Genomic DNA, 14,225 nt, shown 5'->3' on the forward strand with positions numbered 1-14,225 from the left:
AGCTCAGTTGGTAGAGTGGCTTGTCTTGCATGAATGAAGCTCAGAGTTTGACCCCCAGTACCACATAAAGTGAGTGTGTTGGTGTACACCTGTAATCCCAAGTCTGGGTGGATAGAGGTAGGAGGATCAAAGTTCAAGGTCACCTACAGCTATGTGTTGATTTGTAAGCTAGCCTGGGCATAGGACCCTGTCTCAAAAAAAGAAAGTAAGTGAGGGGCTGGAGAGATGGCATGGTGGTTACGAGCACTGACTGCTCTTCCAAAGGACCCAGGTTCAATTTTCTAGCATCTACATGACAGCTCACAACTGTCTGAAACCCCAGTTCCAGGGGATCTGACACCCTCATGCAGACATACATACAGGCAAAACACCAATGTACATAAAATAAAAATAAATAAATTTAAAAAAAAGAAAGAGAAATCTTTTTCTTAATACACATTCCTTTACATTAGGAAGCAGTATAAAGCCTTATTTTAATGTCTTTAAAATTTTTTGAAAGTCTAGTTAGGTGTGATAAGGAATCTGAGGCAGGAGCATTTGTGAGTTTGACTCTGATTTGGGAAACATAGATAGATTATCTCCAGGAGAATGAGAGACAGAGAGAGAGAAAAAGAAAAGAGTTTTGAAAGAGCATGAAGTGGGTCGTCTGACAGTTTCCATTTCTCAGTTAACGTGGTCTTTGTTTTTCTCTGGTTGTGATTTCAGTCTGGTGAGATTTGATCCACTTGGACACTACTTACTGACAGCAATTGTTAACCCTTCTAATCAGCAGGTAAGAGTCGAGTTCCAACTCCATCGAAACTGGGGGTTCTATCCTAAGCTAGAGCTCTAGTTCAGATACGGTTATTCTTTCTTTATTATTACATGTCTATTATATATTCTGATTATATTTTAATTCTTAATACTCCAGTCATTTTTTCCATCGAGATTTTAGTTAGTTTTTGATGATATCATCAAAAGTTACAGTTTTGACAGCAGAGTCAGTTTTCTAGCCCTTGTGACTATATCATGAGAAGTAAACCTTGTCAGAGCTAGAGAAAGGACTCAGCTGTTAAGAGCAGCATACTGCTATTGAGGAGGACCTGAGTTCCGTTCTCAGTCCCTTGTTGGGCTGCTTATGACTGTCCATAACTCTAGCTCCAAGGGATCCAGTGCTCTTTGCTGGCCTATTCCCATACACACATAGAGAGACCCACATATATACATCAAACAAACAAACAAACCAACCATAATATGTCTAAATATTGTGTGGGCAATTTGTTCAGGTGTGTGTTTATGTACTGTGTGTGTGTACAGTGACCACAGAGGCTAGAAGAGGACATTAGATCTCCTAGAACTGGGATTACAGCCAGTTGTGGACCACCATATGGATGCTGGAAACCAAATCTCTGCAAAAGCAACAATTGTTTTTAACCTCTGAGCCATCTCTCCAGCTCCTAAAAAAATCAGAAAAAAAAAAATGAAAGAAAGAAAAGAGAAAAGAAAATACCAGAGGCTGGAGAAATGGCTTAGCACTTGCTGTTTTTTTTTTTTTTTTTTAGGGGACCCTGGTTTGATCTCCAGTACTCATGTAGTAGTTTACAACTCTCTGTAACTCCAGTTCTATGGTATCTGACTCCCTCTTCTGATCTCTATGGGCACCAGACATGTATGTGGTGCACATAAATACATGCAGGCAAAAACACTCAGGCACAAAATAAAATAAAAACAAATCTAAAAAAAAAGAAAAGAAAGAAGAACTTGTCTCCATCATGCTTGTCACCCATGTGCCTCAGACTGATTGACATATTGTTTCCACTCATTGCTTCTATGTCACAGAGATGCCTTTTATAAAATCATTGTTATGCCGGCTGTACTCATTCAGATATGTTGCCAGTTAGAAATGAATAATTTAATACCATATGATGGTTTTTAGTCTGAAACCGATTAGTTTTCTGTACCTTATGGGGAGAGAGTTTTTGCTTATTTATGAAGGTGGTTTTCCTTGGATGATTCCCAGTCAGTTTTAAGTTTCTCTTAATTTGTTTGGAAGTTCTCCCTAACTGTCCTGCTCTACCCTCTCCTCCTGCTGCTGGTCCATGGTGCAGGGTGATGACGAACCAGAGATCCCTATAGATGGAACAGAATTATCTCACTACCGCCAGCGTGCCCTCCTGCAATCACAGCCAGTTCGCCGGACACCTCTCCTTCACAATTTTCTGCATATGCTGTCCTCCCGCTCCTCTGGCATCCAGGTGGGAGAGCAAAGCACAGTACAAGATTCTGCTACCCCCTCACCCCCACCGCCTCCCCCTCAGCCCTCCATGGAGCGTCCCAGGACTTCCGCTTACATCAGGCTCCGACAGCGGGTCAGTTACCCCACCACAGTTGAGTGCTGCCAGCACCCTGGGATCCTGTGCCTTTGCAGCCGCTGTGCTGGCACTCGAGTTCCTTCCCTCTTGCCACACCAGGACAGTGTCCCCCCTGCTTCTGCCAGAGCTACTACCCCTTCCTTTTCTTTTGTACAGACCGAGCCCTTCCATCCCCCGGAGCAGGCTTCATCAACGCAGCAGGACCAGGGTCTCCTGAACCGGCCGTCTGCCTTCAGTACAGTCCAGAGCAGCACTGCGGGCAATACGCTCCGCAACCTCAGTCTGGGTCCTACCCGTCGCTCTTTGGGGGGCCCTTTGTCTAGCCACCCTTCTAGGTATCACAGAGAACTAGCCCCTGGGCTGACAGGTTCTGAGTGGACCCGGACAGTACTCACTCTGAACTCCCGCTCCGAGGTAGAATCTATGCCCCCGCCCAGGACCAGCGCCTCCTCAGTGAGCCTGCTGTCCGTGCTGAGACAGCAGGAGGGTGGCTCTCAGGCGTCTGTGTACACTTCAGCCACCGAAGGAAGGGGTTTTCCGCCCTCAGGACTGGCTACTGAGTCAGACGGAGGGAATGGCTCCAGCCAAAACAACCCGGGCAGCATTCGCCATGAGCTTCAGTGTGACCTGAGACGCTTCTTTTTGGAGTATGACAGGCTGCAGGAACTGGATCAGAGCCTGAGTGGGGAGGCTCCCCAGACCCAACAGGCCCAGGAAATGCTCAACAATAACATTGACTCTGAGAGGCCAGGTCCTTCTCATCAGCCCACCCCACACAGCAGTGAGAACAACTCGAACCTGTCTCGGGGCCATCTTAATCGCTGCCGTGCTTGCCATAATCTTCTGACCTTCAACAATGATACCCTGCGTTGGGAAAGAACCACACCTAACTACTCATCTGGCGAGGCTAGCTCTTCCTGGCACGTCTCTACCACCTTTGAGGGCATGCCACCAAGTGGCAGCCAGTTGCCACCTCTTGAGCGGACTGAGGGCCAAACCCCTAGCTCCAGCAGGCTGGAGTTGAGCAGCTCAGCTAGTCCACAAGAGGAGAGGACTGTGGGGGTGGCCTTTAACCAGGAAACAGGCCACTGGGAACGAATTTATAGCCAGCCCAACAGATCTGGAACTGTATCACAGGAGGCCTTACATCAAGATATGCCTGAAGAAAGCTCTGAGGAAGACTCACTCAGGAGGTAAGCAGCTGCTGCCCTCTGTTCTACCTTCCTGCCTCTTCTCTCCATCATCCTTCAGTCTTAGTGATGTTGTGCCTTTATCTGAAGTGTCTGGGATCCGTGCATTTGATTCCTTGCATCTTCTTGGGGAATCTTGCTCTGGTACCGAGATAGATAGGATCAGGCCTGGTGGTGTGAGGCAACTGCTGAATTGCTTTATTTTTGTCTAAGCCCAAGGCTCTGACTTTAGCCTTGAAAGGGGAATGTAGATTGGGCTAGAGAGGCTTCGGGAGATAGAATCATTGATTTTCTTTGTCTCGTCTTTGACTTTGAAATATTATAGGTGTAGGACTAGTTGTTGAGATAAGAATATGTCCCAGAGGACTAGTTACAGTGAAATTTTAAAAAAAGACCCAGAATGTCAAGGGATATTTTGTTTAGCTTATTGCGCTGCCTCTTCTTTAAATGTATTGTTTTGAACCAGCTCAATAAGGAGCTGAAGAATTCCATGTATGAATATAGGTACATCAAGGAAAGTGTTTTTTTTTTTTTTTTTTTTTTTTTTTTTTTTTTTTTTTTTTTTTTTTTTAAACGAGATTTATGTATTTGAACAGCACCTTGGCTGCCCATTTAGGGTTTTTGGTTTGGTTTGGCTTTGGGGTGGTGGAGACTGAACTCAAAGCCTTTTAAATGTACTTCTACTTCCAAAATTGTTTGAATGGACCTTGCACATGGGTAGGAAAAAGTAAGAATTCATGGAAGGAAGGCCTCTCCATACATGGATTGGCATCCCAGACAGTTCTCCTGAAAGAAACAGAGTAGGAGCAATAAACCACCCACCTCATCTTCCATAAATGGCTATGTGCACACCTATCTTGACTTATTAGGGACTTCTTTCTGTAATTATGTAAAGGTCAAATCTAGAGTAATCACTAGCTCGCAGAATACTGGAGCCAAACAGCATATCGCTCTACATTATATCCTCTGCTGACACAACTGAAATTTCTCTAGCATAAGCTAAGGGAGGTTGGGAATATGGATTGTGGACATCATGTACTTGTTATTTTTGGAGGATGCTTTAGGCAGTCATTTACTCAGTAAACATTAGTGGGGTGGTTACAGTTTTTCCAGCACTGTGCTAGGCACTGTGCCCACTGGAGTATACAGTATTATTGTGGAGGCAATCTATCACAAGTGTAGAGGATCTGGTACAACTTGAAAAAATTACATCTTTATTTATTGTGTATGTGGGGATGGTGTGTGTCCATGGCACATATATAGATGCCAGAGAGCAGCTTTTGGGACTTGGCTATTTTTTTTTACACCGTGTAAAAAAGATTCTGGGGTCATTAGGCATGGTGGCAAGCACCTTTAACCTACTTAGCCTTCTCACCATCTCCAGTATGGTGCTTCTTTGTGTGCTACTGATACTAAATGGAATCTAAGCAGAAAGAAAAAAAAAAAACCAAACTAGTTTAACTTTAACAAAAGGGAACTATTGCCAAAACAAAGGTTATATAATGTCCAATAATGAAAGATTGGTAAGACTTGGAGAAGGAAAGACCTTTTTCTTTTAAGGTAATAGCTCATTCTCAAGGAGAAAATATATGATGCATGCAGAATAGTGGGGACAGGGAGTCTGGCTGGACATCAGAAGTAGACAAAATAACAAGCTTGTTTCTGTGTCTGAGTGAGTGAGACCAGTTCTTGGGAAACAGCTCTGGATTCCTAGCTTGGAATATTTACCTTTGCTTAAGGGCCCACATCAAGAGCCTGGGCCTCTGTTCTTTTTGAGAAGCAAGAAGGCAGCCTGCACAGTGCCTGATACATTGTTGGCACTCAGAATTTATTAAAAGCAGTTATGAAAGTACTACTGACATTAGAAGTTTATCATTTCTTGCCCCCGAAATAACTGAGCCTTTGGTCAGTGTTTGTCCATCTTGCCTTAGCAGTACTTCTTGTGGTGTTCTACTGAATAATTCCCCAATGGATTAAAATAAACCCCTACTGTATGCAGAGCATTAAAGATACCAGTTAAGGAGGGCCTACTATCTAAGGTACCACGATATTTTACTTTGAGTTAATTGGGAGCAGAGAGTGGGGGATGCTGGGAGACAGAACTGTTGATGTTTACAACAGCTCTGTGCAAGGCAGGTATATAAATTTCTTATTTTGCAATCAAGAAAAGTTAGTCCCAGGCCAGCCGGTGGTGGCACTTGGGAGGCAGAGGCAGTTGGATCTCTGTGAGTTCAAGGCCAGCCTGGTCTACGGAGCGAGTTTCAGGACAGCTAGGGCTGTTACACAGAGAAACCCTGTTTTGAAAAACCAAACACCCCCTCTTCCCCCCACCAAAAAAGAAAACAAAACAAACAAAAAAACAAGAAAAGTTGGGTGGTGGTGGTGGCGGCGGCGGCGGCGGCGGCGGCGGCGGCGGCGGCGGCGGCGGCGGCGGCGGCGGCGGCGGCGGCGGCGGCGGCGGCGCACGCCTTTAATCCCGGCACTCAGAGGCAGAAGCAGGTGGATCTCTGAGTTCGAGGCCATCCTGGGCTACAGAGTGAGTTTCAGGAAAAGTGCTAAAACTACACAGAGAAACCCTGTCTCAGAAAAAAAAAATCCCAATTTTTGGGGCTGGAGAGATGGCTCAGAGGTTTAGAACCCTGGCTGTTTTTCCAGAGATCCTGAGTTCAATTCCTAGCAACCACATGGTAGCTCACAACCATCTGTAATGAGATCTGGCTCCCTCTTCTGGCTTGTAGGTATACATGCAGACAGAATGCTGTATACACTGTATACATAATAAATAAATAAATAAATAAATAAATAAATAAATAAATAAATAAATAAATAAATAAACAAATCTTAAAAAAGAAAAAAGAAAAGTGAGTCCCTTAGAGAAGTCAGAATTTCTTGTCGAAGATCTCTTAGGATGCTAGTTTAGGAGATGGCTCAATGGCTGATAGCACATTAGTAAGTAGGAGGACTTGAGTGCAAATTCCAAGTATTCACATAAAAAGGTACGTGTGGCACCCAAGCTTATAACCTCACCAAGATTTTAGGGGGCTTGCTGACAAGCTAGTTGAAACTCTTGAGTTATTGGTCCAGTGAGAAACTTGTTTCAAAGGAATAAAGTGGAAAGTAGTAGAGCAGGACTTCAGATGTGCTCTTCTGGCTTCCAGATGTGTACACATGTATATACACATGAATATACCCCACCCACTCCAAAAAAACTGAAAAGAAGAAATTATCATCTAGTAGGTCAGAGTGAAGAACTCTGTTCTCCATTACAAAAGCTTTGTCAGTTGTCAATGCATGGCATATTCCATAATATGATAATCCTAGTATTATTTTAAATTATTTATTTAATTTTGTGTGTGTGTATTTTGCCTGCATGTGCACTATGTATGTAGCTGGTGCCCATGGATACCAGAGGAGAACATTAGATCCCCTAGAACTGGAGTTATAGATGGTTGTGAGCTGCTATGTGGGTGCTAGGAATCAAATCTGGGTCCTTGGCAAGAACTAGTGCTAATTGCTGAGCCATATCTCTACCCCCCCCCCCCTTTTTTGGTTTTGGTTTTCTCCAGACAGGGTTTCTCTGTGCAGTTCTGGAACTCACTCTGTAGACCAGGCTGGCTTTGAACTCAGAGATTCACCTGCTTCTGCCTTCCAAGTCCTGGTACTAAAGGCATGTGCCACCACTGTCTGGTCCATTTTAAATTTTTTATTGCATTCATTTGTGTGTGTGTGTGTGTGTGTGTGTGTGTGTGTGTGTGTGATATGTATGTATATGTATGTTCCCATATGGAGGCCAGAGGCAGAGGATAACTTCTACCTTGTGGGGCCCAGTGGATCAAACTCAGGTCATCAGGCTTGGTGGCAAGTACCTTTTAGCCACCAAGCCATCTCTCCAGCCTGATGAACCTTAGTGTTTTTTTTTTTTTTCTCCCCCGAGACAGGGTTTCTCTGTGTAGCTTTGCGCCTTTCCTGGAACTTGCTTTGGAGACCAGGCTGGCCTCGAACTCACAGAGATCCCCACCTGCCTCTGCCTCCTGAGTGCTGGGATTAAAGGTGTGTGCCACCACCGCCTGGCCTTTGTTTTTTAATTTACTCATTTATTTCATTTTTTAAATTAAGAATATTTTCGAGACAATGTCTTAAGTGTCTTAACCTTAGTTTTAAGTAAACTATTTATTTTTCTTTTTTAATTTTCTTTTACTGTGGATCTCTTCCAACATAAAAATGAAAAGAATAATAAATCAGTTCCTATGTACTATCACTTAATATTAAAAATCATGAACAGCTAGCTGCCTTTTTAGTTTTTTCCCCTTCTTTTGTCTATATCCTTTTCTACTACCCCAACCCAGATAGCACATATTTTTCTCTATAAATACTTCATTGTTTCTAGAGCAAGGCTATTCGGCAAAACTTTTTTGGGTTGATAAAAATATTCTGGCCGGGTGCTGGTGGCGCACGCCTTTAATCCCAGCACTCAGGAGGCAGAGGTAGGTGGATCTCTGTGAGTTCAAGGTCAGTCTGGTCTACAGAGCGAGATCCAGGGCAGACTCTAAAACCAAATTTTTAAAAAAGAGATATTCTATGTCTGTGCCTGTAAACAGTAGCCATGAGCACATATGACCATTGAGTAACTGAAATGTGGCTGTTAGTATTCAAGGAACTAATTCCATTCATTTATTTATTTATATATTTCGAGACAGGATTTCTCTTTGTAGATCAGGCTGTGTAATCCCTAGTGCTGGGATCAAAGGTGTGCACCACCACTGCAGGGCCTAATTTTAAATTTTATTACTCTAAATATAAGTAGACAGATATGATTAGTAACTATCATACTACACACATAAAATATTAATTATAATTTCTTAAAACTAAAAGAAAATATTGTCCACCACAGTGGATGTGTGGAGGTCAGAGGACAACTCTATGGAGTCTATTTTCTTTACCTCTTCATATGTGTTCCAGAGATTGAACTCAGGTCACCAGGTTTGTGTGGCAAGTGCCGTTAGTTGTTGAGCATCTTGATGTTAACACTGATAGCCCTCTTGAAAAGTCTGTTTTGAGACATGGGCTTGCTTTAAAGCCCAGGCTGATCTTTATCTTGAGAAAATTCTCCTGCTTCTCCCCCACCCCCAAGACAGGGTTTCTTTGTGTAGCTTGGCTGTCCTGCAACTATCTCTGTAGACCAGACTGGCCTTGAACTCACAGAGATCAGCTTGCCTCAGTCTTTTGAGTGCTGGGATTACAAGTATATGCTACAAAGCCTGGCTTAATAATTTTTATTACACTTCTTTATTGTGGTATGTATGTAGTAGAGTGGTGTACATGTGCCATGACACACCTGTGGAAGTCAGAGGGCACTTGAATTGGTTCTCTCCTATCATGTTGATCCTGGGAATGAGGATTGGTACCTTTACCCACTGAGTCATCTTGCTGGTCATTGGCTCATCATCTTTTGAGTAGGCTTTTAAAATCTTAGAAACTCCTAAGGATTTATCAGGAACTTTTGTCTTAATATTTTCTTTTCTCTTAGTGATAAAAAGTAGTTTATGTTGTGACTTAAATGACATTAAACTTTTTAAAAGGTATGTTGTAGGGCTGAGAGTGCAGTTAAGTATAGTAGTTGAGAACCTTTATAGTATGCATCAGGCTCTACCCCATCACTGGGGACACATGTATATACACACACACATTGTGTATAGTCTTGTCACCTTGTGATAAATTATGTTTTTTTTTCTTTTAAGAGATACAAGTAATGCATAATTCTCTCTTTTAAATGGTATTAATACTACTTAGGGAATCATTTTACATGAGCTAGAATATAGTATACTATGAGAAATGACAGCTGGCTCAGAAATGAGGCATATTGTAAGATATCTTAAGTGTATACTATCAAAGTGGAGTCATTACTTACAAATTGAATGGCTGCATTCTGGTGTAAATTACAAATACAAACTGGTGCTAACTAAATCCTCATTTAAACTACCTTCTAAAGATGCCTTAGTGTCTACCTGGTGAGCCAGCTCATGCTTCTGTTTTCCAGCAGATGTCACTGTTGGGCTGCTGCTACTGCTGGGCTTGGCTGGCAGGGAAGAAAAACTGTTCTTATAGTCTGTAGGAGGTAGAATCCTGCAACAAAGCCCATTTTTATAGGTGACTATTGTTAAGTGCATGGAGTTCATAAAAGGTGATTGTACTTGTTTTGTTTTTTGGCCACCTAGTAAGAAATGGGCTATGGAGATATGTTTTGCTCTCTTCGTGCTACAGGGATAATTGGTGTGTGTGCAAGTGTATTCCTAAGCACATCTGTATTCCAGTAGTGGTCTGTGCTGCTGAGTGGTAGTAATCAGCTCATAGGATGTCTCCTTTTTCTTATGGGCAGATGAGGGCAAGATGTTTATGTAGTCTGATTCCACCTTACGCCTTGGGTGACAAGCCTTTTGTTTCACTATCAGAAACATCTTTTTTGGTCTAGAAGATCAGGGCATTGTGAGGACTTCTGACCTTTGAAGAGCCACTTTGTCTGTCTGTCTGACTGTCTATCAATCAATCTATCTATCTATCATCCATCCATCCATCCATCCATCCATCCATTTCTCTATCCCTCTATCCATATCTATCTGAGACAGGGGCTTACTATTTAGCTCTGACTGGCCTGGAACTTGCTAAGTAGACCAGGCTGGCCTGGAACTCACAGAGATCCATATGTTTGTGTCTCCTGAACTCTGGAATTAAAGGCATATATCACCATGACTACTTGAAATGGTATTTTGAAACTAGAAGGAACCAGAGTTATTAGTTCAACCTCCCCCATTCCTCTTCTTTCCTTCAATGCTAGGGATTCATCCTAGAGCCTCACTCATATTCAGCAAAGAGGTACTGAGAGTAGAAGTGAGATTTGAACTCTGGGGTGCTGTAGAGGACATCTTTTCCTCTACTTGTTTACTTATTGATAGACAGAATCTCACATAGTCCAGGCTGGCCTAGAACTCTTGATATATTGGGAGGATGATCTTGAATTTCTGATCTTCTTGTATCTACCTCTCTTAAGTGCTTACATTATAGGTATGTGCTACCAATCCCAGTTTATATGGTGCTGGGTTCAAACCCAGGGCTTAGTGAATGGTGGGTAAACACTCTACCACTGAGCTGCATCCTTAGCCCCTTCACTTTATTTAAGACCTTGTCTTTAAAACAGAAGGTTGTGTTCTGAGAACTGATGCTTTTGATCTTTACTTTTCTCTGATGATGAATAAAGACCAAGAAGTGAGGTGATGGCCTTAGCGTTAAAATTTAGTCCAAACATCAAAGGTTAGAGTTAGATGCCCTCATTGGATTTTCAAGTTTCTTAGACTTTTTTAAGAGGTTGCCTTGGAGTTTGCAGGCTGAAGCCCCTTGAAATTCTTGAGCCACTCAGCTCCAGTTAGTCATGCGGGGTTTTTCCAGGAAGACTTCAACCCAAACACTGTATCTGAAAGGAAATAAATGGATATATGAACTAGTTATAGGTCTACAAGGGGTGAAAGCAACCTAGAAATCAGGCAAATACAAGGTTTGCCTTATTTAGAAAGGGATCCAACTTTTTTCTTCTGTGTGTTGACCTAACTGGTCTTGGCACTGTTGTCAAGTGACCGACAGAAACAGCTTAAAGGAGGAGCACCTTATTTTGGCTCATGGTTTGGGAACACCCCCCATGGTGGGGAAGATACAGCAGCAGGTCACATCATATGGTGATATTAAGTATGCAGCAGCTGATTATTACATGATGCCCATCAGGAAGCAGAAAACTTGGACCAAAACTTGAGCAGTGCTGGAACTCATAAGGTTCTAGGCCAGCTGGATTCCATGCCCCGTGTCTAGAAGGTCCCAAATAGTGTCACTAGCTGGGAACCAACTATTCAAATACAATGGCCTGTTGAAGGAAGGCATTTCACTTTCAGACTGTAACAGACAGCTTCTTTAGATGGAGAGTATACTAAACTTGTTATTCAGAACATAGTCCAAAGCTGAAAGCAGTTAATAGTTACGCAAAACTGATGAGTTCAGTCCTCAGAACGCACAGTGGAAGGAAAGAACTCTCAAAAGTTATCCTCTGACCTCTACCACATGTGTACCATAGCACACAAGCTCCACTACTTACATACCTGTGCCCCCTCGTGTATCTTTCCTTCGAGAAACCTTCCTGACTGCCCCAGATAATCACTTAATCACGTCTTCCTTTTTGTTCTTGGGTACTAGACACTTCTTTATTTCACTGATGACTGGAAATTATTTTTTACCTTTTTCTTTAGTGTGTGTGTGTGTGTGTGTGTGTGTGTGTGTGTCTGTCTGTCTGTCTGTCTGTCTGCCTGCCTATCCATATGTATGCATGCAAATCCTAAAGGTCAACATTATGTGCATTTTTCTATGATTCTCCATCTTATTTATTTACATTTTTGAGGTAGGGTCTCCCTATGCAGTTTTGCCTGGCCTAGAATACTATGTAGATCAGGCTGACCTCAAACTCATAGAGATCCACCTGCCTCTGTCTCATGAGTACTGAGATTAAAGGCCTGTGCCACCATACCCCTCTTCTGCCTTACTTTTTCACACAGGATCTTACCAAACCAGAACTCGCTAATTGACTAGAGTGGCTGGCTGGACCAGCTCCTAGGTTCCTTCTGTCTCTGCCTTCCAGTGCTAAATTAGAGGCATATGATTCAGACTTGGGTTTATTTGATTACCTCTCGTCATGTGCCCACTAAAAGTAGTAATTATCTATGAATGCGTGCAATCTCTTAGATACTACCTGGTTCTTAGTAGTTACTTTGTAAGTATTAGTTGAATTGAGTAAGTCGAATTAAAATTGTGTTAATTTTTTATGTATGTGATATTAGTGATTGAACCAAGGGCCTTGATTGTACTAGGCAAGCACTCAACCACTGAACTTCAACTCCAGCCTTTTTGTTAATTAATTAATTTTAATTAAAATTGTTTTAGTTATTGTGTGTACATGCGTGCATGCTTGCTGGAAAGGGGCACGTACCGTAGTGAGCTTTTGGAGGTCAGAAGACAAATTTGTGGAGTCGATTATCTTCTCTTCTGCACTTACATGGATTCCAAGGATTGAACTTGGGTCATTAGCCTTGTTTAGAAAGTGTGTTAAGCTGGGTGGTGGTGGCGCACGCCTTTAATCCCAGCACTTGGGAAGCAGAGACAGGCGGATCTCTGTGAGTTCTAGGCCAGCCTGGTCTACAGAGTAGTGAGTGAGTTCCAGGATAGCCAGGACTGTTATACAGAGTAACCCTGTCTCAAAAACCAAAAACAAAAACAAAAACCAAAAGAAAAAAGAAGAAAGAAAGTGCGTTAAGTTTTGAGCTGTTTTGATAATTTGCTTAAGCTGTCCTTAAACTCACTGTAAGCCATGTTGTCCTTCTCTGTTAGCCTCCCTAGGAGTTTTTGATTCTATACCTGTGCCACAGTTCCTTCCCAACTTGCATTCCTTATAATTTGATGTGAAATATGAATCTTTTTTTCCTTTTTTTGTTTTGTGAAATATGGTTAAAAAGATCCATTATATCATATTCTTTTTATTGTCATCACTTTTTTTTTTCCTTTTTCCTTTTGGGTTTTTGAGACAGGGTTTCACTGTGTAGTTCTGGCTCGCCTGGAACTCGCTCTGTAGAGCAGTCTGGCTTTGAACTCACAGAGATCCACTTACCTTTGTATCCCATGTGCTGGGATTAAAGGTGTGTGCCACCATTGCCCAGGCTATCACCATTATTTTTTGAGACATTGTATCATGTGTCCTACTCTGGCCTCAAAATAGCTTAAGGCTGGCCTTGAATTCATGATCCCCCTTCCACCATCTCTCAAGTGCTTCGATTATAGATGTGTACCAACATGTTCAGCTTGTATCTTTTCATCTTACAGTGAATCCTTGGTTCACTAAACACATGCTGAATAAGTGAAGTGGCATTACTTAAAGTAAAGATACACTTTCTGCATGCTCCCAGTGGCCTGTTTGTTCCTCTGGTTCACGATGGTGCCGAGTTCTTAATTATCAACTGGTTGTGCTGAAGCCTGTAAGAAGTCTCTGGCTTCTGGCCAGATGCCCTTCACATTGATTGCCCACTGATGACTGAGGGCATTCTTTGATCTTGGTGTTCAGCATCTCAGTGATACTGTTATCTCTGCTGGTCAATGCTGTTGATTTTTTTTTTTCAGTTTAAAGATATAACTGTGAACAGTTAGAGATATAGCTTAGTTGGTAGAATGCTTGCCTAGCATGCATGCCTAGCATGCATGAAGCTCTGTGTTGTATCCCCAGCCCTGAATAAACCAGGTGTGGTGTTACATACCTGTAATTCCAGTCCTCATAAACTCTCTCAAAACAAACAGACAGATGATGTTAAATATGGCCAGAGCCCAACTTTGCTTTGAGCAACCCATTGTAGGGGCTATATTTGTGGTCTCAATGAAGATATACTTTATAAATTAAATGTGTAAAGGCTTTGTTTCCTGTTCATATTTTATGTTTTATTTTGGTTATTGTGGAAAATATTGAATTTACTCAGATGTAGATTGTTCAGGTTTTGAGAAGGTGTGTAGTTCATTGTTTTTTGGCAGGAAGAGAGAGGTTCTGAGCATCATTATAATGAATCCATTTAATTTAATTTTATTTTTTTTTTTGTAGTGTTGAAGGTAGAAC

General features: G+C 42.2%; 1 protein-coding gene across 15 annotated transcripts in view; it reads left to right on the forward strand.

Moving 5' to 3' along the window:
* The window catches only part of Ambra1 (autophagy and beclin 1 regulator 1), a 213,024-nt gene that overhangs the window by 50,400 nt on the left and 148,399 nt on the right, over positions 1-14,225 (forward strand). For 8 of the 15 annotated variants that reach the window (XM_016002835.3, XM_076570038.1, XM_016002836.3 and 5 more), the window contains 3 exons: positions 706-772; positions 2,088-2,234; positions 2,508-3,544. In XM_016002835.3, the coding sequence (XP_015858321.1) occupies positions 706-772; positions 2,088-2,234; positions 2,508-3,544 (1,251 nt within the window). Of the gene's footprint in view, positions 1-705; positions 773-2,087; positions 3,545-14,225 lie in introns of all 15 variants that reach the window. The other 7 variants (XM_016002829.3, XM_076570035.1, XM_076570034.1 and 4 more) reach the window with 1 other exon arrangement.

This window comes from Peromyscus maniculatus, chromosome 4 (assembly GCF_049852395.1).
Source record: "Peromyscus maniculatus bairdii isolate BWxNUB_F1_BW_parent chromosome 4, HU_Pman_BW_mat_3.1, whole genome shotgun sequence".
Taxonomy (NCBI): Eukaryota; Metazoa; Chordata; class Mammalia; order Rodentia; family Cricetidae; genus Peromyscus; species Peromyscus maniculatus.